This window comes from Odocoileus virginianus, chromosome 1 (assembly GCF_023699985.2).
Source record: "Odocoileus virginianus isolate 20LAN1187 ecotype Illinois chromosome 1, Ovbor_1.2, whole genome shotgun sequence".
Taxonomy (NCBI): Eukaryota; Metazoa; Chordata; class Mammalia; order Artiodactyla; family Cervidae; genus Odocoileus; species Odocoileus virginianus.
Window position 1 is genome coordinate 21017733 of NC_069674.1, and position 24953 is coordinate 21042685.

A 24953-nucleotide genomic window follows, 5' to 3' on the forward strand; every position below is an offset into this window, starting at 1 on the left:
AGTCCAACTCTCATATCCATACATGACCACTGGAAAAACCATAGCATTGACTAGACAGACCTTTCTTGGTAAAGTAATGCCTCTACTTTTTAACATGCTGTCTAGGTTGGTCCTAACTTTTCTTCCAAGGAATAAGTGTCTTTTTATTTCATGGCTATAGTCACCATCTGCAGTGATTTTAGGGCCCCAAAAAAATAAAGTCTGCCACTGTTTCTACTGTTTGTCCATCTACTTGCCATGAAGTGATGGGACCGGATGCCATGATCTTAGTTTTCTGAATGTTGAGTTTTAAGCCAACTTTTTCACTTTCCTCTTTCACTTTCATCAAGAGGCTCTTTAGTTCTTCTTCACTTTCTGCCATAAGGGTGATGTTATCTGCATATCTGAGGTTATTGATATTTCTCCCAACAATCTTGATTCCAGCTTGTGCTTCATCCACCCCAGGGTTTCTCATGATGTACTCTGCATATAAGTGATATGAAAAGTCATGGCAACTCTCCCAGTTGGTTAAAAGATCTTGAAAGTCCTTTTGATAACTTGTATTGCTTCCTGTACAACTTGGTAAAGAGTCTCAGAACCTGACTTCAACCATGAACCGATGCCTATACACAGCTCAAGTCACCACTCCGAAGTCTTATACTTTTCCTGTTTTCATGTATATTTACTTCCTGTACTTGTTCTTCTTTCTTTCCTTATTTCCCTAGCACTCAATACATTTTCCAGAATTCCCACTCATTTACAAAGCAGCATATCCCACCTATCTCTATAGTCATCCTCTCATTACCTAATTTTATTAACTCATCATGTCAAAATGAGACAGGAACAAGACCTCCTGGTAGGGTGAGAGAAGCGAAGAAGGGCTTGAGACAAACCATGGATGGTTGTTACGGCCAGCAAGCACTAAAACTAGGAAAAAGTGGTCAGATGTAATTCCTCAAAGAGATCTGGCTTTGATTGCTAAATGATGATATAAGAAACTATAAACTAGACTCAGTGATCTGACACTGGCGTGCTGCTGTGAAAAAGAAAAAATTTCTAAGAAAAATGAAGAGAACACTGTAAAACCACAATCTTCAGTCAGCACTGAGACTCCTAAATGATAGGTTATATACAAATATTAGAAACAATTTATTAAATGGCTGCCCCAATTTAACTAATGCCAAGTGAGCAGAGGGGCAGAGTGAGCAAGCCATCAAATTCAGTAGAGATGGATCTATAGTAGGTGATTGGGAAGTATCTAACCAAGTAAATACTCATTATTTTAAACTCTTACATTAGATAATATGTAAAATCATCAAGAAAATCTGAAGTCTCCATTCTCTAGGTCCAAGACCTGCATGTAGCTGGATTTAAAAATTTCAGAACTAAGCCTAATCCAAGGTCCCAACATGTCACGTCTGATTAACCCTCCTCTTCTAACGGCTGCTTCTGCCTCCAGTGTCCCCATTTTATTCCAGGCTGCTTGTATGTCTTTAGAGCCCCCACAGAACCAACTGTCCTGAGGGTACACCAAAAAGCACAGAGTATTATGCCTAACATACAAATGATATTCACTAAGTGTCCGTTTACTATGAATCCTGAGCTGACAATTCAAGATCCTCAAAAATCCGACCCTACTCCCCTCTCAAACTCGAGTGGTGACTATGCCCTTATAATAACCACCTACTACAAACAAAGAGGGACAGTGACTCCCCATAACCAGAAATGCCACACGCAAGGTTATTTCTCTTTTCCCTTCTTGGAATGCATGCCACTCTACCCTCCTCCTCTTTCCATCTCTTCACTCAACCTTACTCTACCCCCAGGAGTAAATAACTCAATACTCAACCAAGCTCTCTATCCCCAGAAGCAGCCTGGCTCTAACCTCACCTCCATGTGAAGCCTTTCTAAAAGGGGCCAACTTCACTCCTGGGATGTCCAAGAGCTTATTCTGTCTACACCACTAGGGGCTAATTTAAACTGGTGACATAAAACATGTGGAATGTATAACGATGAGTTTCATAACTGAAGCAACATCTCAGCATCAAAACTCAATGTGCCCCACATTTCAACTATCCTGATCTTTATGTCTCTAGTCTATAAGACAGAATCTTGCCCTCAAATGAACCAGTGATGAGAGGGCTTCCGAGTCCCTCACGTGTGTTAGTTCTTGACCTGGGTGTTGACAACAGGGGTATGCTTAGTTCATAAAAATATGTGGAAAAATATAGACTTATGACATATATACATTCTTCTATTTATAAAAAATACAAAATAAACATAGACAAGGTGAAAGAGGGTTAAAAAAGAAAAACCTACGATAAATAATCTGTACAACAGAAATAAATTCATTCTCAAATACTGGCCTGGAAGCCATCTCAGTCATCCCCAGGCATGTAGTTATCTACAAGGATATTTAAGAATGTTTACCTTCGGTGATTTAAAAGCTATTAATCACTTTTACCCTTTTAACAAGGTGTAGTTCAGCTGAAATAAAAACTATAAACTAAAAATGTCAACATTTCAGAGGATAATACCAACATAATTTATAGCAATACCAGGAGGACCAGCTAATTACATGAATAAAGCACTTTGGAAATGTAAATGGCATACAAATTCTAAATGATGATGATAATGATGGTTGAGGTATCAATATTTTAACCTTTATAAATGTAATTTAAAAATAATAAGCACTTCCATACCGCTTTACGTTCTCTAATCAGCTTAGAGATACTAATTAAGCCACAGGTCATCCTCTGAAATACATGCAAATAATTCCATTTAGAGAAAATGGAGGTGAAGTCACTAAGTTAGGCTCACACTGAAAGAACTACAGGGAATCCAGTTCTCTTTGGTCCTGAGGACTTCAGTGGAGAAGGTGGACAATGAGGACAACAAAACTCAACTTCTTGTTTTGCTTTTAGCTCCCTTTGTCATCCTGACTTCAAGAAAGAAAGGATTGGGGGGAATATCTGGAAAGGAAATGTTATTAAAATGACAATCTGGCCCCATTATGTTTTAGTCCACATACCGACTGAAGCATATACGTGAATAAAGCAAACGCAGACAGTGAGTGTAAAGTAAAGGAAAAGATTCACATGCACACATACAAAGTCACTAAGATCCAGGAATGAAAGGAATTGTCTGTAACCATCCTAGGGAAATGCTGATGTAACCCTATTTCCTAACAGGATCATGAACACACCCCATCCTTACACCTATATTGGACTCAGCTGAGTCCAATGGCACTCAAGCTGAAGTATGAACTAAAGTGAGGAGATGGTTAGAGCTATGTGAAATAAAACTTAATCCAGAAGGTTATAGCCCTATGTCCTTATGATATTTAGGTCCATCTTGTAGAAGATTCCCAAGACTTTATGTGTGGGAGTTCTGGCCTGGAAGGTCTGCCTAATAACCTCTATGTATCTTCCCCCCCCAACACACACCAGATTACAACAAGCCTAACACATGGTAAGATACCATAATAAAGGGAAGGAGACAAAGTCACAAATGCTTATATAAATTTTGAAAACAATAGAGACAATATATCATGGTGGTTAAGTGTCTAATTGGGAATAGACAAATCTGAGTTTACATCTCAGCATCACCACTTAATAGCTAGGGCAAGTCACTTAGCCTCTTTAAATCTTATTTTTGTCACCTCAAGAGAAAGCATAATAATGGCATTATCAATGTGAGGATTAAATGGGATAATGTGTACAAAGTACTAAATGTGGCAAATGCTCAGTAAATGTCAGCTATAATTTTTACATTTTTTTATTATTAATGGAGAAAATAGTTTAGAGGAAAAAGAATCGTGTGTCCATTCTAGAGGAACGGTAAGTGTTAATACAAATGCTTAGAGGTAACATAGGATGAATTATGAATATTGAAAGATGTGTGACATAGTACTTACAGGATAGGCTTGAAAATATTAGGAAAATATAGCAAGATAAGGCAGGATTGAAATATTAATTCTGTATGAAATTTCTGAGTGCCTGCTATGAAACACTTCATAGGCAAAAAAACAAAGAAGTTGTTCTCGATGCCCATATGCTAATAATTCAGCTACAGAGACTGCAACTTTAGGTGATAGGCAGGGGGCTTTTAAAAAAAAGAGAGAGAGGTAAGATGACCAGATCGACTCTTTTTGTGATAGATCCAGACGGGTTCAAAGGCTGTTATGAATTAAGGCTTGAGATGGATAGAACCATGACTGTTGTGATAAACAACAAGTTGCAAGTCAAAGAAATATTTTAGGTTTACCAAAGGAACTCCTAAATAAAATGTAGGTGAAAGTGAACTACAGCATCTTGGTTAGCTTATACTTCTTTGCTCTTAGAAAAAGGATGGTAGCAATTGCCATCTCAACATCATTACGAATAGAAGCAAATTATTGCTCTTCCACTGAAAGGAGATGAAGACCTTGAAAAAGTCACTCCACTCTGCTAGTTTTTCCAGTTTAAAGTGGAAGCCTGGTTCTATGAAAGAGGTGACACTCTTCATAGGCAGTGATAACCATCTAAGGAATCAAGTAAATGAGTAAGATTAAATGACTGAGGAAGAATGAAGGAAGAGATGTGGCAAGAACTGAGTTTCAGGTTTATCTTCTGGTTCGCCCACGGCACCCAACTTGCCACAGGAACTCTTGGGTACCTTCCTAATGATGATATACTTAGTTACTAAAAAGTCACAAAACAGCCACTTAAAATCACTGTTTTGAGTCTTCCTATTCAGAAGTAGTTTAGACGAATGTTGGAATCAGACCAGGATGCAAAGCTTCACTCTGTCACTTACCCGTGATCAGCTTAGGCACAGTGTCCTCATCCGAGCCTGGGAATAAGAACACCAAGCTCTCTGAAGGGTTGTGAAGGTTGAAGGAAATCATGTATTTAAGGCTTGGCTCAGGTCATATCATTAGTATATGTAGCGCTGAAACTTCCCAAAGTAACACTAGTATTTCCTTATGACAGTCTGGTGTCTAATTCCATGGTTCTCCTGCTCATTGGAATAACCAGGAGGGTTTGTTAAACACTGACTGAAGAGCCCCATCCCCCCAGAGTTTCTTAAGCTGTAAGGCTGGGGTAGAGTCCTAGAACTCACACTTCTAACTACCTCCCACGTGATGCTCATGAGGCTGGTCTGGGGACCACACTTTGAATTATTTGTCTAAAGTCATTTCTGATGCTACTGTCTAAGAAATTTTCTTAAGACTCCAGAGGGAGTCAGAATTGACTTACATTAAAAACCATACTAGTTTGCAAGTACATATGCAATAAAGAAGGAGGAGGGGGGAAAACATCCACTGAGCTGGGACCTAAATAATCCCTAAAGAGAAAGTTTTGGTTCCCCCTGTCCCAACCAACAGCCTTTTTCATAAAATGTTAGCTTAGTTTTATTCTGTACAAATCCCAAGTGATTCATGTCAGATTAACTCCCCACAGAAATGTAGGCAGAATGAACAGATGGCTTTTTCCTTTCTAAATACTGTGTGTATAACATATAATTTTTTTTTTAAACTTAAGCAGTAAAACTCACTGGCTCCAGAGTCATACAGGGTCTAAATAAAATAATCTAACTGCATTCACAACTACAATTCTGAGGTCCTATTCACTTGCTCCTTCATTGCTGTAAACTGCTCCTACCCTATCAGTTCTGAGTTGGCCATGGATGAAAGGAGCTGCAGTAGATATAAAGTCAAGAGCATAATAAATATAAAGATGAGGGTTTTCCCAAGCTCTTCTGCCTGCCTCCAGGTTTTTATTTTAAAGAAAAGAGCACAGCTCTTCATGGCATACACTTTCTCATCTCTATTCCTAGGATTAATGATCCGAGAAGACAAACAACAGCTCTTCATATATACTGGAATGGTGTTTATATGTAGGTAGAAGAAAATTATAAGAGTATTTTTTTATTAAAAATGCAAACTTCCTTCCAAGTGAGCAATTTAAGCATCCCTGTTTCATTTTAGGAATTTCACCTTTACCCTTCCCCAAGTAAATGGATTTTCATCATCTCCAATTGCTACCAGCTTAAAAAAAAAAAAAAAACCAGGCAAAAGTACCACTCTTCAACCAGCAACAACATGTAAAGACTTGATGACCGTGGCAAAATTATACTAATTACCATAAACTAGCTGGGCACCTCCAAATTGAGGCTCTCAGAAGTAATTTACTACCATAAACTGACTCAATTATGGCAATTTTAATTTCATATTCTTGTAGTTCCTTTTGACCATTTTTCCCTCTCTTGTAACTTTGCTGGTCTTTAAAAAGGGCACTGTCACCTTTGGTTGGATCTTTTTTAATGCTAGGTTTGTAACATTCTCTTGAAGCTTGAAATTAAAAATTTTTTTTGCCTACCAATTTAGTCCCTTCCCACTTGGCAAACATCTTTTGTGACTCTTGCATCTCTAATGGAGCTGAAAATTAAGATGACTTTTTTTTGTTTAATTCTTTGGTATGCCAAAGAATCATCAATAATGTTAGCACAGCTTTTTTCTGTATAGTGGCCCAGGAGTTAAAATAAAAGCCTTACATTTCTACAGCACCTCACCCCTGGCGGACCACAGACCACTTCACAAACCACATCTGAGGACACACCTCCATGCCGCTCACTGGCAGCTGCCCCTCAGCAAAATGCATGCTCTTATTAACTAGCATCTACTCAGAAGAATTCCATAATAGCAGCTCTAATGATTCTAAAGAAAGACTTAGCACTCAAAGAAGGCAATTATACACAAAACATATCCCTGAAAGAAGTGGATTCAGTTTACAGCAAGTGTGGTTCACTTACAACAAGATATGAACGAGAACTTTCTTAAATGCGGATAAGACAATTGAAATGCAAAATCAAACCGTAAAATCTTTTTTTTCCCCAAAGAACTTAGGGCAGTTTGGGGATCGTTTTGACTTAACCAACTAGCAAATTTGTCACCATATTCCAAAAGTATCATCAGTTCATGTGTCAGTCGCTCAGTCGTGTCTGACTCTTTTTGAGACCCCAAGGACTGTAGCCTGCCAGGCTCCTCTGTGGGATTCTCCAGGCAATACTGGAGTGGGTTGCCATTTCCTCCTCCAGGGGGTCTTCCCCACCCAGGAATCGAACCTGGGTCTCCTGCATTGCAGGCAGATTCTTTACCATCTAAGCCACCAGGGAAGCTCCTAAAAAGTATTGTCATTTTCATAGTAAAAATGATGCTGATAAGCAAAAACTGTTCTATGGGGTTGGCCAAAAAATTTGTCTGGGTTTTTCCATAACATCCTACAGAAAAATGCTAATGATCTTTTTGGCCAACCCAATACTAACAAGCCAGTGATGGTCTCAATTATTAACAGTTTCTCTTGCCAACATTATTTCATGTCTCTTGTGTGGAACCTGGAGCTATTCTGCCTGGTCAAGAGAAACCCCAGGGATGATTTCACTGCCATCCAGTGAAGGAGAGGATGAACTGCTCTCCTGGGAATGCAGCACTCTTTCAAGTCTTCATCGTCACAAAGCTTTATGAGTCCTCTGCTATTAATACATGACTTTTAAATCTACAAAGTTCATCATAATTACAAAGCATTTAAAATTCAATCCTAGGACTTCATGGTGATCCAGTGGTTGGGAATCTGCCTGCCAGTGCAGGGAGCACAGGTTTGATCCTTGGCCCAAGAAGATTCCACATGCCACAGGGCAACTGAACCCACCGCAACTACTGAGCCTGTGCCCCGCAGCCAGAGAAGTTACTGCAGTGAGAAGTCCATGCACCGCAACTGGAGAGCAGTCTCTGCCTGCTGCAACTAGAGAAAGTCCACATGCAGCAACGAAGACCCAGTGCAGCCCAAATAAATACGTTAAAAAACGTAAATAAAACACAATCCTAAAATCAACCGATCAACTGATATGTATTGGCTATCTACTATTCATCCATTCAAGAAATGTTAATTAGGTGCATACTGAACATAGGAAGTAGTACCAAATTTAGGGGCAGGCAGGGAACTCACAGTTAATAAACAACAGTTCCACTCCTTCTCTTGAAAAGCTTAAAGACTAGTTGAAAAAGGAATTAAAAACTGAATGTGGGAAAGCACGGTGAGAAACTGAATAACGTATATGAAATGATCCTCCAGAGGACTTCTATCTGACTGAAAAGATGCAGATTCAGCAAAGAAAAGATGCAGAACTACAAGACATGTTAAACAAGTAGTAATACAAGGGCAATGAGTTGCCCTTGAATTGAAAGGAAATGCTCAGTGAATGCTTCCAGATGAGATAAGACTGAGAAGACTGGAGTATATTAGAGAAGGTATGCAGGCATGAGGGCAAAGACAGTGGGAAGGATGTACAGGATCAACAGTGTTGTTGTGAGAAGGGACAGTGTCATATTTGGAGGACAGAGAGAGACTAATTTAATTAGAATACAGCATCTCCATAGGACTTCCCAAATGGCTCACCTGCCAAAGCAGGAATCTAAGAGACTTGGGTTCAATCCCTGGGGAGGGAAGATCCCCTGGAGAAGGAAATGGCAACCCATTCCAGTATTCTTGCCTGGAAAATTCCATGGACAGAGCCGCCTGGAGCGCTACAGTCCACAGCATCACAAAGGAGTCAGACATGACTGAGCACAGCATAGCACATAGGACAAGGGTAAACTAAAGAAGGAAAAATAGGCTTTGTCCAAATTGTGGGAGCACTTAAATGACTAAGAAAAAAAGAAAAAACCTTATGCACAACCTAATTAATACAAGGAGATAGATCATTTGTAATAAACCTAAATTTAATTTGCATTTCCAATCTGCTTCTTTTACTATACAATGATGCTACTACAAAGACAGGCACATGCACCACACCATAAGAAGTCAAGATTTTCTTTTGGAGCCCTTAATCATCGAAAATCTTGGAATTATCACATTTTTACAGGATAGAGGAAGAGTCTATGATCACCTAACCTCAACATCCTTTTTCCTTAAATTAAAATCCTGGGAGGAGCAGGTGGGATGGGACTGGTCTTCACTCCTGAAGTCTTCTACTCCGCTGCACCCCAGGGAGGCCAGCTGGCAACCCTACGGGGTTATTACGTGTCTCTAAAGAAGATCCTGACCCCATACCCAGCACCCCTCTAGATCAAAAGTATCCACCTCCAGTGAGGGACCCTATTGACCTGCATCTCAAACAGAGGGGAGTAATTCTCTAAGATCAGGCGACTTTGCTGCTGGGTCAACCTCAGGGCAATGAATCTCCACTTTAGCTTATGTCAATCAGCAGAGGACCTAAAATGTGCTTCCCTCCCCTTGGGGTGGGGGAAAACAAGAGGTGGTGTTTCTTTCTGATCACAGCAGGTGAACAGATCATCAACAGGACCCAGAATCAGAGAAGAAAGAAATAAAAGAGCTGCAGAGATATTCAGTCTATTTCCCAACTGATACACATTCAGTTCTGTCAGGATCAAACGGCCAATGAAATTCAACTCCACTTTCCTAGGGGACCATCCTATGTCCCGCCAGTTCTCACTGTAGAAATACCCCGACATGTCAGCTGACATTCTGCGTGCCTTTCTGCTGTGCTCATCTATACTACTGTGTTCATTTCACATTTGAATTTTTAAAAAATCACTGTAAAGGTCTCACCCCCATTGTTGCCAAGTTCAATACCTGCATTCAAATTTCCAATCGAAAGCATCAGATCTACATTATCCATCATGATTTTTTATTCCTTTTCTTACTATAAGCAGACACTTCCATCCTTGTTGATCCCTTGATTAAAAACCTGGTTGACTGTAAGCAAGTACTTCATTTTATTTTGGGGCCCTTTTTGATGATCCACTCTCTGTGATAACACTTGAGCAACCTCTCAAAAGGGCTCTGTATCGAGTCAGTGCTAATGACTGAAGAGTCAGGACTCTCTGAGTGACTAACTTCACAATGACGCTTGTTTCTTCAGCGCCATCCCATCTCCGAAAAGGTTAACCTCTGTTGGCTTCCGTGCTTGTTCCTAAACATGCCAGCTCTCCAAAAAGCACTGAAATGTGCCTCATCTCAAGTCCTTCATCACTACAGATGCTCGGCTTGGGACTCCCACCCATTTGTCTGTCATTCTGGTGCACACGCGCCTGACACTCACGGCAGCAACCCAGATGCTACCTCCCCAAGACCGGGTAGATGGAGATGATCAGTCCCAGCTCCAGGAGGAGACGCTGCTCGTGCAGCACAGCCCAAAATAGTGCTGGCCTTTTTCATTGCCATATCACGCTGCTAACACATAACTGATGTGCTGTCATTTATCACCCCCGTGAGACTGGCTATTCCGTGCTGAGGTTTCGTCATCTGCTGCAGTCCATTTGGAGGCAGCCCTTGTTCTCCTGAGATGGAATCCTATCCCAAGTGGTGCATTTTGTGTCATTGTTCACTTTGTATTTTTTAAAACTCCTTCAGAACTTTTAGGGAGCTCATCAAAAAGGATTCATGCCACTCACTACTGTGCCACTCCAACAACACCAACAAAGACTTCAGGAAGACCAGAAATACTTAAAAAAAAAAAAAATGCACCTTTGAATGCTATACAATTGGCTATAATCTTAAGGATAAAATAACTTAAAATGATTCTAAAGACAATTTTTCTGTGAAGGGCTCAGGTTTTTTCAGCACCTGAATGGTATTACAGGTATAGATTTGGCAGCAAAACTGTATTCTATCCATCCTTCTATAACTAAGCAAAAGTGTACATGACACATAGGTGGTGAATGAGATGCTGTAAAGCAGTTGGAGAGATCTCTGAGTAACAGCTTCTTAAGTTCCTTTAAGCTAGGAAGGACTTTTAATGACTATATTTACTTTTTGTGGCTTCCCATTAACCACATTTCCTGGAGTTCTGGTGGATCTGAGAGAAGAAACAGGGAACGTATCAGGAAACACTTGGTGCCAGCTTCACATACCAATTCTCAGTCATGATGTAGCCACGGTGTAGCCTGGTCCAGGGATGAGGGAAATAAACCTCAAATCACCCCAACTCCAAGGTCTCTTCCTAATGGCTGGCCCAATGGACTTTTTGTCCTGCTTGCTTTGTTTGTTCACTTCCTCTGGCGGTCACTTGCAGATCTGTTAAAACAGGCTTTTATTCCCTCTCCAAGGATCTGTCCACACCCCCTAAGGAATGGCCAGATGCTGAAAGCCACCATCTCTATCTAACTGGAATAGCATTTGGGTCCTGCTCAAAAATTGCTACCGTATCAACCACACATAATGGAAAAATGCAGATGCAAAGAAAGGCAAAAGGTGGCATCACTGTTAAGAAGTCTCAATCTCTGGGAACTATAAAATATGCTCATTGGAGCAACATTGGAGAGCTGATTAAACTGATGGACTACCAAAGGAAAGTAGGGATTCCCAGGTGGCGCAATGGTAAAGAATCTGCCTGCCAATGCAGGAGACACATGTTTCATCTCTGAGTTGGGAAGATGCCCTGGAGAAAGAATGGCAACCCACTCCAGTATTCCTGCCTAGAAATTCCATAAACAGAGGAGTGTGACAGGCAATGGTCCATGGGGTCACAAGAGAGTCGGACGTGACTGAGCACGCACGCATGCACCAAAGGAAAACAGTCCTTGCTTCACTCTTACACTCATGAGCTTCTGGGCTGGTCCATTAGTACAGATTCAGCTATTATCCACAGGCAGACAGATGGTCCCTACATTTCTATCTCCCACCCTAAGCTCTCCCCTAGCCTCCAGTGTCCCATCTCTAGTTGCCTGAAACACAATTCTATGGGGATATTCTGTTAATACCTCACATTTAACAAACACAAAGCAGTATCTTCTTGATCCTAATTCCTAACCACACAGGCTCAAAACTCCACCCTGACTTGAGACTCTCCATTTCTTAAAGTCAATGTTAAAATGCTCAGAAAATTCACTCTTTCAACATCTCTCTTATCTGTTCTTTCTCTTCACGGGCCCTGCCCTAGTCTAGCCCCTCCTTCCTGTATTGATTGAACTTGCCTTCTAATTGGTATCTCTCCATCCATTTCCTTCTCCAGTGATTCACTGTGAACACTGCTGCCTAAAAAATGCATCCTAAAAATACAGAAATTCACAGAAAACTAAATACTAAATCCACAGAAAACTCATCCTAAAAATACTACTTTCACCATTTCATTCTTCTATTGAAAAAGTATAACATTAACCATCATCTATGAAGTAATCATGCCCTCCTCAAAACAATTTAAATCTGATGAAGCCTCTTGACCTAAGTTAGGAACATCAATAAAGAGCAAAAGACACCATGGGGAAGCAATCACTAAAAGCCAGAATGTAGGAAATGCTACAGGACAAATGATCTGGCTTTGTCAATAAATAAATTTCAAGAAGTAAAAATGAGATAGACAGGAAATTACACATTAAAATAGTTTTTAAGAAACTTAATAAACACACTGTAGTGTTTAAACCTTATCTGAATCCTGATTCAGACAAACTGTAAAAAACATGCAATTAGGACATTTGAGAAATGGGAAATGTGAACACTGACTGGATATCTGATAGTAAGAAAATTATGCCTTTAGGTATGATTATGGTTTTTAAAAGGAGACCTTATCTTTCTGAGATTCACACTGGACTACAGATAAAACAATATGCTCTCTAGGACTTTTTTAAAATAAGGGAAAGGGAAATGGGCAGGGGTAGATCTGAGACAACAGTACTATAAATCGGTTGCCTCGCAAACTGTAAAATGTGACAATGGTTGCATGGGGTTCATTATACATTTCACTGTATTTCTGAACATGTTTGATATCTTCCATAATAAAAACCAAAAAAAAAACCAAAAACCTGTAATGGCAGCCTATGGACAAAAGGGGCAAGTCCAAATTGCCCTATCTCTATTATTTAAAGATCTCTATGGCAGTCAAAATTATTCAAACTTACTTTCGGTAATACTTTCCAAAACTGATCAAAAAAACCTCCACTCTCCCTAGCCCTCTATAATACTATTTGTATTACATATTCAACCCTAACCATGTTTGGATGTTCCAAATCTCTCCTTGCCCACGAGCTCAAGTACTTTAACCCATTCTGACCTCTTCCTCTGTGATCTCTGAAATTTTAACCTGGGACCATAAACAGCTCTGTATTTTTTATGTTTTCATCCCAACTCCCTGCAAGATTAAAAGGAATTTCATAAACTTCTTTTACATATACATCTTAAAAAAGAAATACCTTTCCACTTAGTTAACAAAAACAAACTTCCATTAAATCTGAAAAACTCATACAAGTAATAAACAGGGGTGGGGAGAGAAGAAACAAAACATCTGTTTCTTACGTTTGCTGTCTTTGGGCTGCTAATAAGTAAGTAAAGTTGACCAAAATCTCTAAATGGAGATTAATTACAGCACTGTCATTTAGTTTTCCTTTCCTCTTGAAAGTGTGTAGATATTACGGCATTTTCCTGTCTTTATGGAGCTTCAACACCTATCATCATTTACTTCATAGAACACACACTCCCTCCTAAACATGCCACAGTGGCACATCTTTCCAAATAAAGCTAAACGCACTTCTTATAAACTTCTCCCAGCCCTTAAGACTTGTCTCCTAACACTCTTGGTTTTAAGATGACCACACCTATAACTACTTGCTCATCGTAGCTCTTAACCAGATTGTGCACTAGAATCAGTTGGAATTCTATTAAAAGAGGCTTTGTAGATGTAGGATCCACAGATCATTCTGATTGTGAGGAAGGTTCAATGACTACTAATAGTTGTGACTACTAAGATATTCAGAACATTCAGGTTATTAAACTGAAGCCACTGGCAAAAACATAAATGAGATCATTTTTTTGACCCTATAGGGTAAAGCAAGGGCTTAAACCAATTTTAGTGAACCTAAAAAAATACCTGGCATTTTAGGATTGGAAAAGCCAAATCTCTATTCAGTGACTGATATCCACTGAATCTTGAAATTCTTAATTTTCACAATTTGAAAACATGTATACATACACAGGTATAAGTAAAACTTCTGTACAGACACTTAGTAAAATTCCTAATAAGACATATCTCAACCCAAAATCTTTAAAAATACAAGAACTAAAATCACTTCGATTAAATGAGTCAACTAAAAACATCATAGATTTTCCAGCTGAATGTCAACATGTCAAAGTCCAAGCCAAGGTAGGCATTTAAATCACTGACTGAAACATTTTAAAAGAAGGCCAGGGCAAGCAGAGTTCTACATATGACTCTTCGGTGCTGTAACGGAACCTTGAACTTGTGCAGCTGCCATAAATGCACTGGGAACCAGAGGGATCTCCTTGACTGCCCAGCAATCCTTGCTTTCAGTAATGAACATAAAACAACCTACGGAGAGTCCTAGGCTATGGAACTGACTTAAATTTAGAGGAAGATTTCTACTTTAACTCTCACATGTTAACTGCATTCCATTCATCGGGCAACACACTATCCATTGACAAGACAGAACAAACATCCTAGCACCTTTCTGAAGATTCAACGGCCTGGCTGACAGCATGTCTTTAATATGCCACTCAAAATAGAGGCTATCAAAGAGCTTTAAAGGCTGAGAAATGAAGAGAAATGATTTCTGCAAGAATAATCTCACAAGTTATCCGGCCTAAAATACTTGGGGGCAGGAGGGGAACCTAGTTTTCCTTTAAGGTGAATGGAATCCTCAGCTAACCAAAATATCAAATGAAATAAAAATCTAAGAATAACCTAGTTTCAGACGTGGATTCAAAATAGAAATTGCATTTGTCTCCTTGAAAAACCTTCCAGGTCATGGGTCAGTACCAATACGATTTGTGGATGTTCATATCTGATGGCAAACTTCAAGTTCTCTCTGCATGAGGGTAGTTTTATCACTATTTAAACATTTCAGTGGCAGTTAGCAAAAGTAAGATGATGTTCCATTCTGTCTCTGTTCATTTCCCGAAAAAGAGATCGGGGCACTGTAAAGTGAAGTGTTCTTGTTTATCATAGCCACTGGTTCGACAGTGTAATTACAACCCCCTGCCTCCATCTGCACAACCCTACCTAGTACATTCAGGGGTTGGTTACACACATAAGCCAACAATGACAAAGCAAGCAGTTTTGTTTTGAAAAGCAATGTGGGAAAAAATTAGATTTTTTTTTCCAGAATCAAAACACCTGAAAGATATGTTTGTTCAAAGTGATCCTCTTATTTCCTCTGTTAAATCCCACAAGAAATGGAGTATTTTGTATTTCTAGGGTACCGCAGTCTGATACACTTGAAAATGTGCAGTCAACGGTATGACAGGCATGTCATCAAGCAGGTGACATTTTGGAATGTGCTGCTGCTGCTCAGAGGGACAAAAGCATGTATTCCTATTATCACAGTTTCAAAAAGAGTGTAAAATTGAAAAGGAAGTTCAGCGGTGTGTGGTCACAGAGCCGACACCAGGAGAAAACGCTGACACCCTGTTACTGTGATAGCTACAGCCTTGTCTCCACACACGGCTGTCTCCAGGCACAAACACACGGAGACAAATGAGCCTTCCAACTACACGACACATTCTGCCTGCCGGGGACAGCCCAGGTTCCAGTGGAGAAAGGCTGCCAAAGTCTCTCCATGATCAAAAATTGTTTTCTTTTCCAAGATTTAATACACAAAAGAGCATTTCAATTTTTCAGCAAGAAACACTTTCTGTTCAAAGAAACACTGAAATTCGAACTCTAAACACTTGAAACTCCATTTATATGATCCCATCACCGTCATTCATGCAGGTACATGCTTAACTGCAGGCATCTATGGTTCTCAACTTTATCTGTTCTCCAGGAATGATCTTAACCTAAAGAGCATTCCACAACAAGTGTAAGAAAACTAACTTGGCCCTAAGCGCCAATACTTTGGCCACCTAATGAGAAGAGCCAACTCACTGGAAAAGACCCTGATGCTGGGAAAGATCGAGAGCAGGAGAAGGGGGTGACAGATGATGAGAGCACACAGTTGGCCCCAACAGCTTAAACACTAAAATGTCACTAAATATCTGTCATACGAAAAAGCAGCAAAAGTCAACTAGATGGTTTTAGAGTTTCCAAAAGACTCCTAAAGGTTTACAAATCTTTCTCTCTTCACTGTACTCCTCTAACATTTTCCATGAAAGCCTGTCGTTTACTCCACTATAAGACAACATCTCCAAATAATATAACCCACTGACTCTCCATTAGCCTACAAAATACTAATAGTAGCCTTGCCTTAGTTTCCAGCCTGTACATCCAGCCCTTTCAGCGCTACCATATTAAGCCAACTTCGTCTCACCACACACCAGTCAAAATCCACAATGGGCCAGTATCACCTAAAACAAAGGTCCTCAAACTTGGACGTGCATATAGGTCACCTGAAAGGATTATTAAAATACAGAATGTATGGCCACACCCCTAGACTTTCTGATTCAGTAACTATGAAGTAGGAATAAAAATCTGCATTTTTAACATGCTCTCAGGTAACACAGATATTGCTGGTCCAAGAAACATACTTTGAGAACCACTGGCCCAAAGCAACAGTTCCCAATTATAGGATCTCAGACAAATTAATCATCTTAGGAGCCGAAACAACAACCCCACAAAATCCGGTGGTTATCCACAGTGATTCTTATTCAGAAGGTCAAGGATGGGACTAGGTATCAAACTAGAGGTAAATTTTCCTGACCTTTCAAGATGATATACACCGATTTCTGGCTTGTACTATTTCTGATGAGAAGTTAGTGAAAAAAAATTTTTATCACTGGTTCCCTATAGGCAATGTGTCCTTTTTCCCTCTGGCTACCTTGATTTTTTTCTTTGCTTTTCAGCTACCTGATGATCATATGTCCAGGTATGGTATTCTTCATGTCAATCTTCGTTGTGATTTGTTGTGCTTCTTGTATCTGTGGGTTTATGTCTCTCAACAAATTTAGAAATTTAGGGTCACTGCTTCTTCCAATAACTAACTGCCCCAATCTCTCTCCCCGCTGTCTGTACTCACAGCCACACAAATGTTGGATTCCATGATATTGTTCCATAGGACATTACGGCTTTGTTCATTTTTCTCTTCAGTCTATTTTCTCCCTGTACTTTAGTTTTGGTTGGTTTCGATAGATTTTTCTTTAAGTTTTCTGATTCTTTCTTCTACAGCACGCAATCTGTGGCTAAATACATCTGGTATATTTTTCATTTCAGGCATTAATCTTTATTACATTTTTAAAATTCTGGTGATGAGTCATATTTTTCAGCTTTTTTGCAAGTATAATAATTGTATGCTGGACAAGGTGGTGAATCATTATTGAGAATCCAGATTATGTTACTTTAGAGTCAGTTTCGTTCTGGCAGGTGGTTAATTCACGAGTGGACAGGCTAACACGATAGAAACCTGGTTTGGAGCTTTATTATGTGGAAGTATAGCATCCCTTATTATACAGCTAGAACAGCCCAAGTCCTAAAACAACCCTTCTGGGCACATCTGAAAGCACAGGACGTTCACCAAGTTCTCCTTACACTGACTGGTCTCAGCTCCAATGCTGGCTGGCATGTGGCAACTTGTGCAATTTCCATTCAGCTCACGGTCCCAGGACAGCTATCTGCCACGCCTTGGAGTGTGTGAAACTTCATCTCTGACCAAAGGCTCAACAGCACTCTTTTCAGATTTCCGGGGCTCCTTCACTCTGCAATCCCCTCTCCTTTGGTACCCTAATCCACAAACTGCAGCTGCCCCCACATCCCTGAAACCTGACCTCTGCTTCATCTGCTTAGAGTCTGCTGATGTCTGTTCACTTTCCTACGTCACACTTTGGAAAGCATCCCCAGAGAAGAAGCTGGGATGAACGTGAAACTGACCTCATGTAACCATGCTGATCACCTGAGTCCATCCAGTTTTCAAGTCATTTTGGGTAGGAGGTAACCTCATCATGGACAGAACTAGATGAATTTAATTCTAACTATTTTTGAAACAGCTTTAAAAATCTATTATCTTAGCAACTATACATCAATAAAAATTACTTTTAAAAAATCTACTGTCTTATCCTTAAAATAAGCATGTAATCTGAAAAACTTATATCTCCATGACAGATGAACAAACCAAGACATAAAATATTAAATAACCAGTTTCCGAGGAATAAAGATGTTTTATTCATACACAAATATTCAACAAGCACCTACTATGGCTACATGGTAATCAACAGAGCAGCGAAACAAACTCACAGAATATAGTTGCAATCTATATTCTTTCTACTGAACCATCAATAAAGCACAAACTACATCCAAAAAACTGTCTAATGAATGAATAACCAGGAATCGATCAATCCACCAAGAGCATGCCTATACTCTCGAAAATGACTACAATTTACATTCATGATTTATTTTTTCCTGCAAAGACTCCTATTTGCCATGCAAATAATTTCATTTCTACAGTTACATTTTTCAATTCCCTGTATATACTTATTATTTTTCCTATTAGTAGATGCTGTCTAACCAAGTCACTTCTATTGAGCTATGTCAAATTTCTTTCAGCTAACTTTTAATTGTATTTCTCATTTTCATTTGGCCAAATCAAATACATTTTCCTGGCACATAGAGAGAAAATATAATAAAATTTCTAAATACCACCTCTGCAGCATCACACCAAACACTAATATCATTGCTCCGATCATCAACAAATCAAAGTGATGCATTTATACTTTACAGGTTTATCTTCATCTCTTAATATAAGCTCTTGACCTGTCTTTTACCCCAACATATTCAAGAGCTGACTTTACGAAAAATGGTCATAAAATTAAGCTACATGTATGTTTAAAAACAGTGTTTTAAGAATATTTTCACACTGTTACATAAACATATGACTAATTCCAGCGAAGTAATGTACATTACAACAGGAAGTCAAATACTATAGATACCTGATTGCTACATGTTAAGAATGTCCCAATTTTAAAGTCCGGCCAAAAAAACTTTGTTTTAAAGGTATTTTGAAGATGACAGAACTCCATAACATCAGCAACGATCACCTTTAAATAGAAACACTACATTCTCACTCTGTTTATGAGTAAGGAAATATTTTAGGTGGCTGGTTTTTTTATGTTCTTACTTGTTATCCTGAATCAAGACGGCACCCTTTGTCAAAGGACCTTACCTGCAGAACATCTTGGATCTTCACCCACACATCTGCCATGTCATACAATTTGACATCTTCCTGCTGACTCAGTGGAGCCACCACAGAGTCTTGCAGGTATCCCAGGACCACAGAGTGCGCAGCGGCTACAGCATTAAACTTGTCAAACAGCAGCTCCAGGAGTTCTAGAAGTAACCTAGTGAAAAAAACAAACATTTACATAGACACACACACACACAACTGATTGACACTGGGCTACAAGAAAAACATCACACTAAAGTAGCACACGGCCATGCGAAACAGCACATTGCATTTCAACAGTCTGCACTTCAAATAGTTGTCTAAGTAACCTCTGAAACTTTATTGAGGCCCCAGGTTCCTCTGTTATAAAATGGACACGGTGAAATCTGACAGAAATACAAGTAGTGCACAATATCAGTGAACACATGAGATCTAAAAAATAATACAAATGAATCTATACACAAAACAGAAAAAGAATCACAGATAGAGAAGACAAACTTATAGTTACCAAATGGGAAAGGGAGTGGGGAGGGATAAATTAGTAGTATGGGATCAAGAAATACAAACTACTATAAATAAAATAGATATTAAGAATTTATTGTATAGTGCAGGGAACTAATTTAAATATTTATATAAGTATAAATATTTATATTTATGATAAAACTGTAAAGGAAAATATATAAATATATAGAGAATAATATATAAATATATAGAGAATCTCTACATAAATATATAGAGAATTGAATCACTGCTGTACATCTGAAACTAATGTTGTAAATCAATTATATTTCAATTTTAAAAAATGGACATGGTGTAAAAATTTTAAAGACAATTGTAAAGGCCATAAACCAGCAGTAGCAGCTCAATACACAACTGTTTCCTTTTTAACATCATTCAGTGATCACTATACTGTATGTTCATGTAAGAAGTTTTTCTAAGGAATTCAGGCAATCTCTCAGACAACAGTTCAAATGTTACACAGAATATGCTATTCTCTAGCAATAAATTGGGCACTCTGGTAAGGACACTAATCCTTTTAGTCATGGAAAGCTGAGCTTACTCCCATTCAAATGTGTGGCCTAACTTGCCTGAAAAAAAAAAAATACACACCTGCCAAGCAATCTGACTTTCACCACAGGGAGCAGCTTAAGGCCTCCGCATTATCTCATTTTTCATAGTGAGAGATGCTGGACACATATTATTACATCAATTTTATATACTCAAGGGCACAAAATGAGGTTGCAAGGCAGCTGAGCCTAGAACAAAGCTGATTTCCATGTCAGTGCATCCAGCCATCGCCATCTACCTCTCACTGTACTTTTACAACGCAGATGTATATTCAGAGATAGCGCAGAGCTCATATCATGGATGCAGAGTAACTCCCCCATCTCTGAGCCTTACAGCATCACTGATCACCCATGCTTGGAATCATTCTTTCCTTTTCTGAACCTGAATAGTAGTATATCCCACTTTTAAGGAACCTATCACACGCGGCTGCCATATGTGACTCAATCAAGGTGGGTCACTTTTATTTCTATACAGACATTTCACCTCCCTTCCCCATTACTAGTCTTATAGAGCAGACAGTGCTTTGTACATCACTGTATACACTGGAGCACTCAGAAGAATGATCAGCAAATATCTGCTAAATGAATTTCATGTGTATACCATGAACGAGCACAGACAATCTTGGAATGTGACTGTGGCTCTCAGTTCATAGTTCCTAAGGAGACTTATGAACCAACCTGGAAAGTAGAAAAGGAAAGCACAAGAGCTTGTCGGCAAGTCGATTAACAAGATTTTATTACCATAAATAAGAGGCTATAACTACAATCTCATCAAAATGTATAGCATATTATCTATTCCTATGGCTTCTTTACTGCCCAATTACTATAACTAATGTGCCAACGTGACAGCCAGTAACCATCTTATGATAAAACCCTAATATCTCTTTGACATTTTAATTTAGGCAAGACAGAATCAATAAAAATTTATGTAGCCCTCCCAGTCTAGAATATACATATATAATTCAGAATTATATACTGTATTTGTAAACAACTGAAATAGTTAACTTCAGTGTAGGTAAATAATCTGTGTAAAGAATGGTACCTGGCATCATACAGAAAATATACCTGATTAAGCTAAGGTTCTACTTTTCAAATAATGATTTGTGCTGAGTGTGTAAAGCGTGGTTCCCAAATGTCAGTCCACAGACCACAATGCATTTTTCAGTGGTAGAGAGAAAAGTAAGGCCATACACTGACACTTTACAAAAGTAAATGTATTTAATTTTATCCTTTTGGTATTCTCGTGATAAGAAAAATTTTATTTCCATGACAGCAGCTACATTGCCAAAAGTCCTTACTTGACAAAACTAAAATCTAGTAACACTAAGCTATACCCCAACATTTTCAAAATGAACTTTTATGGGGTCACAAAGAGTTGGACACAACTGAGACGACTTGGTACAGCACAGCATAGGTGATTTATAATGTTTTGTTAGTTTCAGGTATACAGCAAAGTGATTTAGTTATACATGAACAACTACCTACTCTTTATTGGATTCTTTTCCCATATAGGTTATTATAGAATCCTGAGTGGAGCTCCCTGTGCTATACAGTAGGTCCTTGTTCATTATTTTATACATAGTATTGGGTATACGTTAATCCCAACCTCTTAATTTATCCCCCCCCCAATCTTTCCCCTTTGGCAACCCTAAGTTTATTTTCCAAATCCGAGTCTGTTTCTGTTGAAATGATATTGATGGAAATGAAATGAAATAAAATATTGATTTATGACATTCAAAAGCATGAGACAAATTGGTGCCCAACTTCCCGATGGCATGAAGCTCTAGGTACAGGCCTAACAACCCCGAGATAAAACACACTGGAAGAGAAGTGGCTCCTCCAAAGGGGGGGGCTGTTCTGGTTACCTCCGGGGCCACCAGACTCCACGACTGCACACACCGTGGCTACCGCTCAGGACAAGAGCAACTCGGCCATGAGGGGCACTGCCTGCCCCTAAGAGACCTAACGGGGAATTGAGGTGTAAAATGAGATGGATGGCATCCTAACGTTACAGAAATAGCAATCCCCGATTAAAATGCTGAGACCGGGCCACTGCACCTGGAGGATCAAGACCAAGATAGATCTATTGCAGTGTGACCATCAAGAGTCATAAGAGAGGCTACCTGGGGAAGAAAAGGAGGAGAAGAGCCAGGCCAGAAGTGGAGAGGTTCGACCTGCCACTCTGCCTACTTTGAAACATTCACCAATTTCTAAGACAGGAAAACTCTCCTCTGCCTCCTCACGGAACAGTCTTGACTATACCAATAAAACCTGCAGCTCGGACATTAAAATTTAAAACTTCTGTGCTGCAAGTGATATCATCCAGAAAGTGAAACAGCAACTCAAGAAATGGGAGAAAAATATTTGCAAATAATTTACCTGATAAAGGATTGGTATCTAAAACATCTCAAGATTTCTTGTAACTAGTAACAAGAAGGCAATCAAATTTTAAATTGGACAAAGGATTTGAATATATTAAACACATTTCTCCAAAGAAGATATATGACTGGCCAGTAAACAAACAGAAGATGCTCAACATCTTGGCCATCAGAGAAATGCAAACCAAAACCAGGTGATACCATTTCAACCTACCTGGATGGCTATAATGAAAAAAACAGACAAAAAAGCATTGGAAAGGATGTACAGAACTCTCAAACAGCGCTGGTGAGAATGTACAATGCTGCAACTGCTTTGGAAAACAGTTTGGTGGTCCCTGAAAACATTAAACATAGAATTACTGTATGGACCCAGAAATTCCACTCCTAGGTACATACCCAAGAAAAACAAAAACACATATATGTACAAAAACATGTACAACACAAATGCTGACTACAGCATTATTCATAATATTAAAATATTAGTAAAACAATGATAGTAAAATCCTAAAAGTGGAAATAATCCAAATATCCATCAACTGACAAACGGACCAAAAAGAAGTGGTACATTCATACAATAGAATATAATTTAGCTATCAAAGGAGATGAAGTACTAATACATGCGACAACATGAACCTTGGAAATATTATGCTAAGTGAAAAAAGCCACAGAAGACTACATATTGTGTAATTCTATTTATATGAAATACTCAGAATAGGCAAAGTCTACAGACAGAAAATATGTCAGTGGTTACTTAGGTAGGTGGGAATTGCCCACCATAGCATATGGGGTTTGTTTTGCAGCAGGGGACAAAAATGTTCTGGAACTACATGGTGGTGATGGTTTCCCACGCTGTGAATATACTAAAAACCATGTTTCAAGGTGTGATTTGTGTAGTATGTGAACCATATCTCAATAGATCTTTTTTTTTTAACCATCAGCTGTGGCTCTGAGTTAGGACACTGAGGTCTCAAGCCATCCCCTGTGGTGAAGCAAAAACATATACAACAGTGAAAAAGGAACCTGATGTCTCAAAAAGTGAAGTAAACACTGATTCCTGTGGACTCTCACTACCAGGAGGACATGAGCTTTCCTCTTTTGGTTCACTTGTCGTCTGTTTTTCCCTTTCTCATGTAAGTAGCCTTCAAAGAAGCAAACGATGCGCATTCTTTCTAACACTGAAAATCCCCAACCCCGTAATTATGAGAAAATCTGTCAACTTCTCCAAGTGTCCCCATCTGAAAAACCAAGCAGTAATTAATAGCTGTTCCAGGAACCCCACACGACTGAAGGACGGAGCACGTTAGAAAGGGGACAGAATTAGACGAGGTGATGGTGCTATAATTAAAGAGCGAGGAGGGTTCAGGATCCCTTTGTTGGGGTTGAGCAGCTCTGAAGACAACAGTTATCTTTTCTGATAGAAAGATGGAGAGACTGGGGAGGGCAGAGGGGTGGGGAGGGGAGGCAAAGGGAATGAGAATGAATTAAAGTGAAGACAAATTACTGAAGGATTCCTTCTGGGTTTAGATCTGAAGATGTTAAGTTTAAGGTGTTATGTACTAGTACTTGCATATGCAAGTCAGGAGCTCGGGAGACAGACTGATACTGGAAATTTACAAAGTGATAAATATTTGAGGGGGTGAGATTACTCAGGGATAATATGCAGAGTAAGAAAAGCAAGCCAGATCCAGCGTCAACACTTCCTGAAATAGCAGCTGTGAAAAGATGGTTAGGAAGCAAGGGGGGAGGGAGAAAAGAAGACAGGAAGGAGAACCGTAGGAGACAAAGGAGAAGAGAAGAGCAACAGAGTCAAGGCCTGGAGGTCAAGACAGAAACGTAAAACTCACAGGTCCTGGTGACCTTGGGGAAAGGGTTCCAGGGGAGCAACGGACACTGAACTCAGCATCAAGATGAGGAGTGAATGGCCAATAACAAAGAAGAATCCAAGTCAGTCCCACATTTTGCCAAGGCCCACCATTCCTCACCAGTACATACCCGCCTAAAAAAGAAAATGAAAAAGCAAGATGACTCTCTCCCAGTGCAGCAAACAGAGACCAGTCACCACTCACATAAACAGGACATACACTGCACTGGTCTGTTCCAATTTAAAGCTACCAGAAATAAACGGAAATATGTTGTTAATATTCGTATACACTCGCCGACTGCCCTCACAACACTAAACTGAGAAAACAAGTGCTTGCCTTTAGCGGCAGACACACTCAGGATAACCCCCACACAAAGCCCTAGGAATGTCATTCTCCACTCCACTCTCCCCTCCCCACAAAATATTAACTAAAGAAGAAATAAAACAGGACACTGCAGCTAGCTCAGTTGCTTAAATCCCGTTAGGCTCAAGTTTTTCACCACTGATCCAAAAGACAAAAGAGCAGGCAGAGTCATTAAACTACCAGACAGTCCTTAAACTGAACTAAG

At 39.4% G+C, this 24953-nt stretch overlaps 1 protein-coding gene across 1 annotated transcript in view; it reads right to left on the bottom strand.

Annotated features, from left to right (window-relative positions):
- The window catches only part of EXOC4 (exocyst complex component 4), an 814875-nt gene that overhangs the window by 690022 nt on the left and 99900 nt on the right, over positions 1-24953 (bottom strand). The window contains exon 7 of the mRNA XM_070465647.1: positions 19079-19253. Within this exon, the coding sequence (XP_070321748.1) occupies positions 19079-19253 (175 nt within the window). The remainder of the gene's footprint in view (positions 1-19078; positions 19254-24953) is intronic.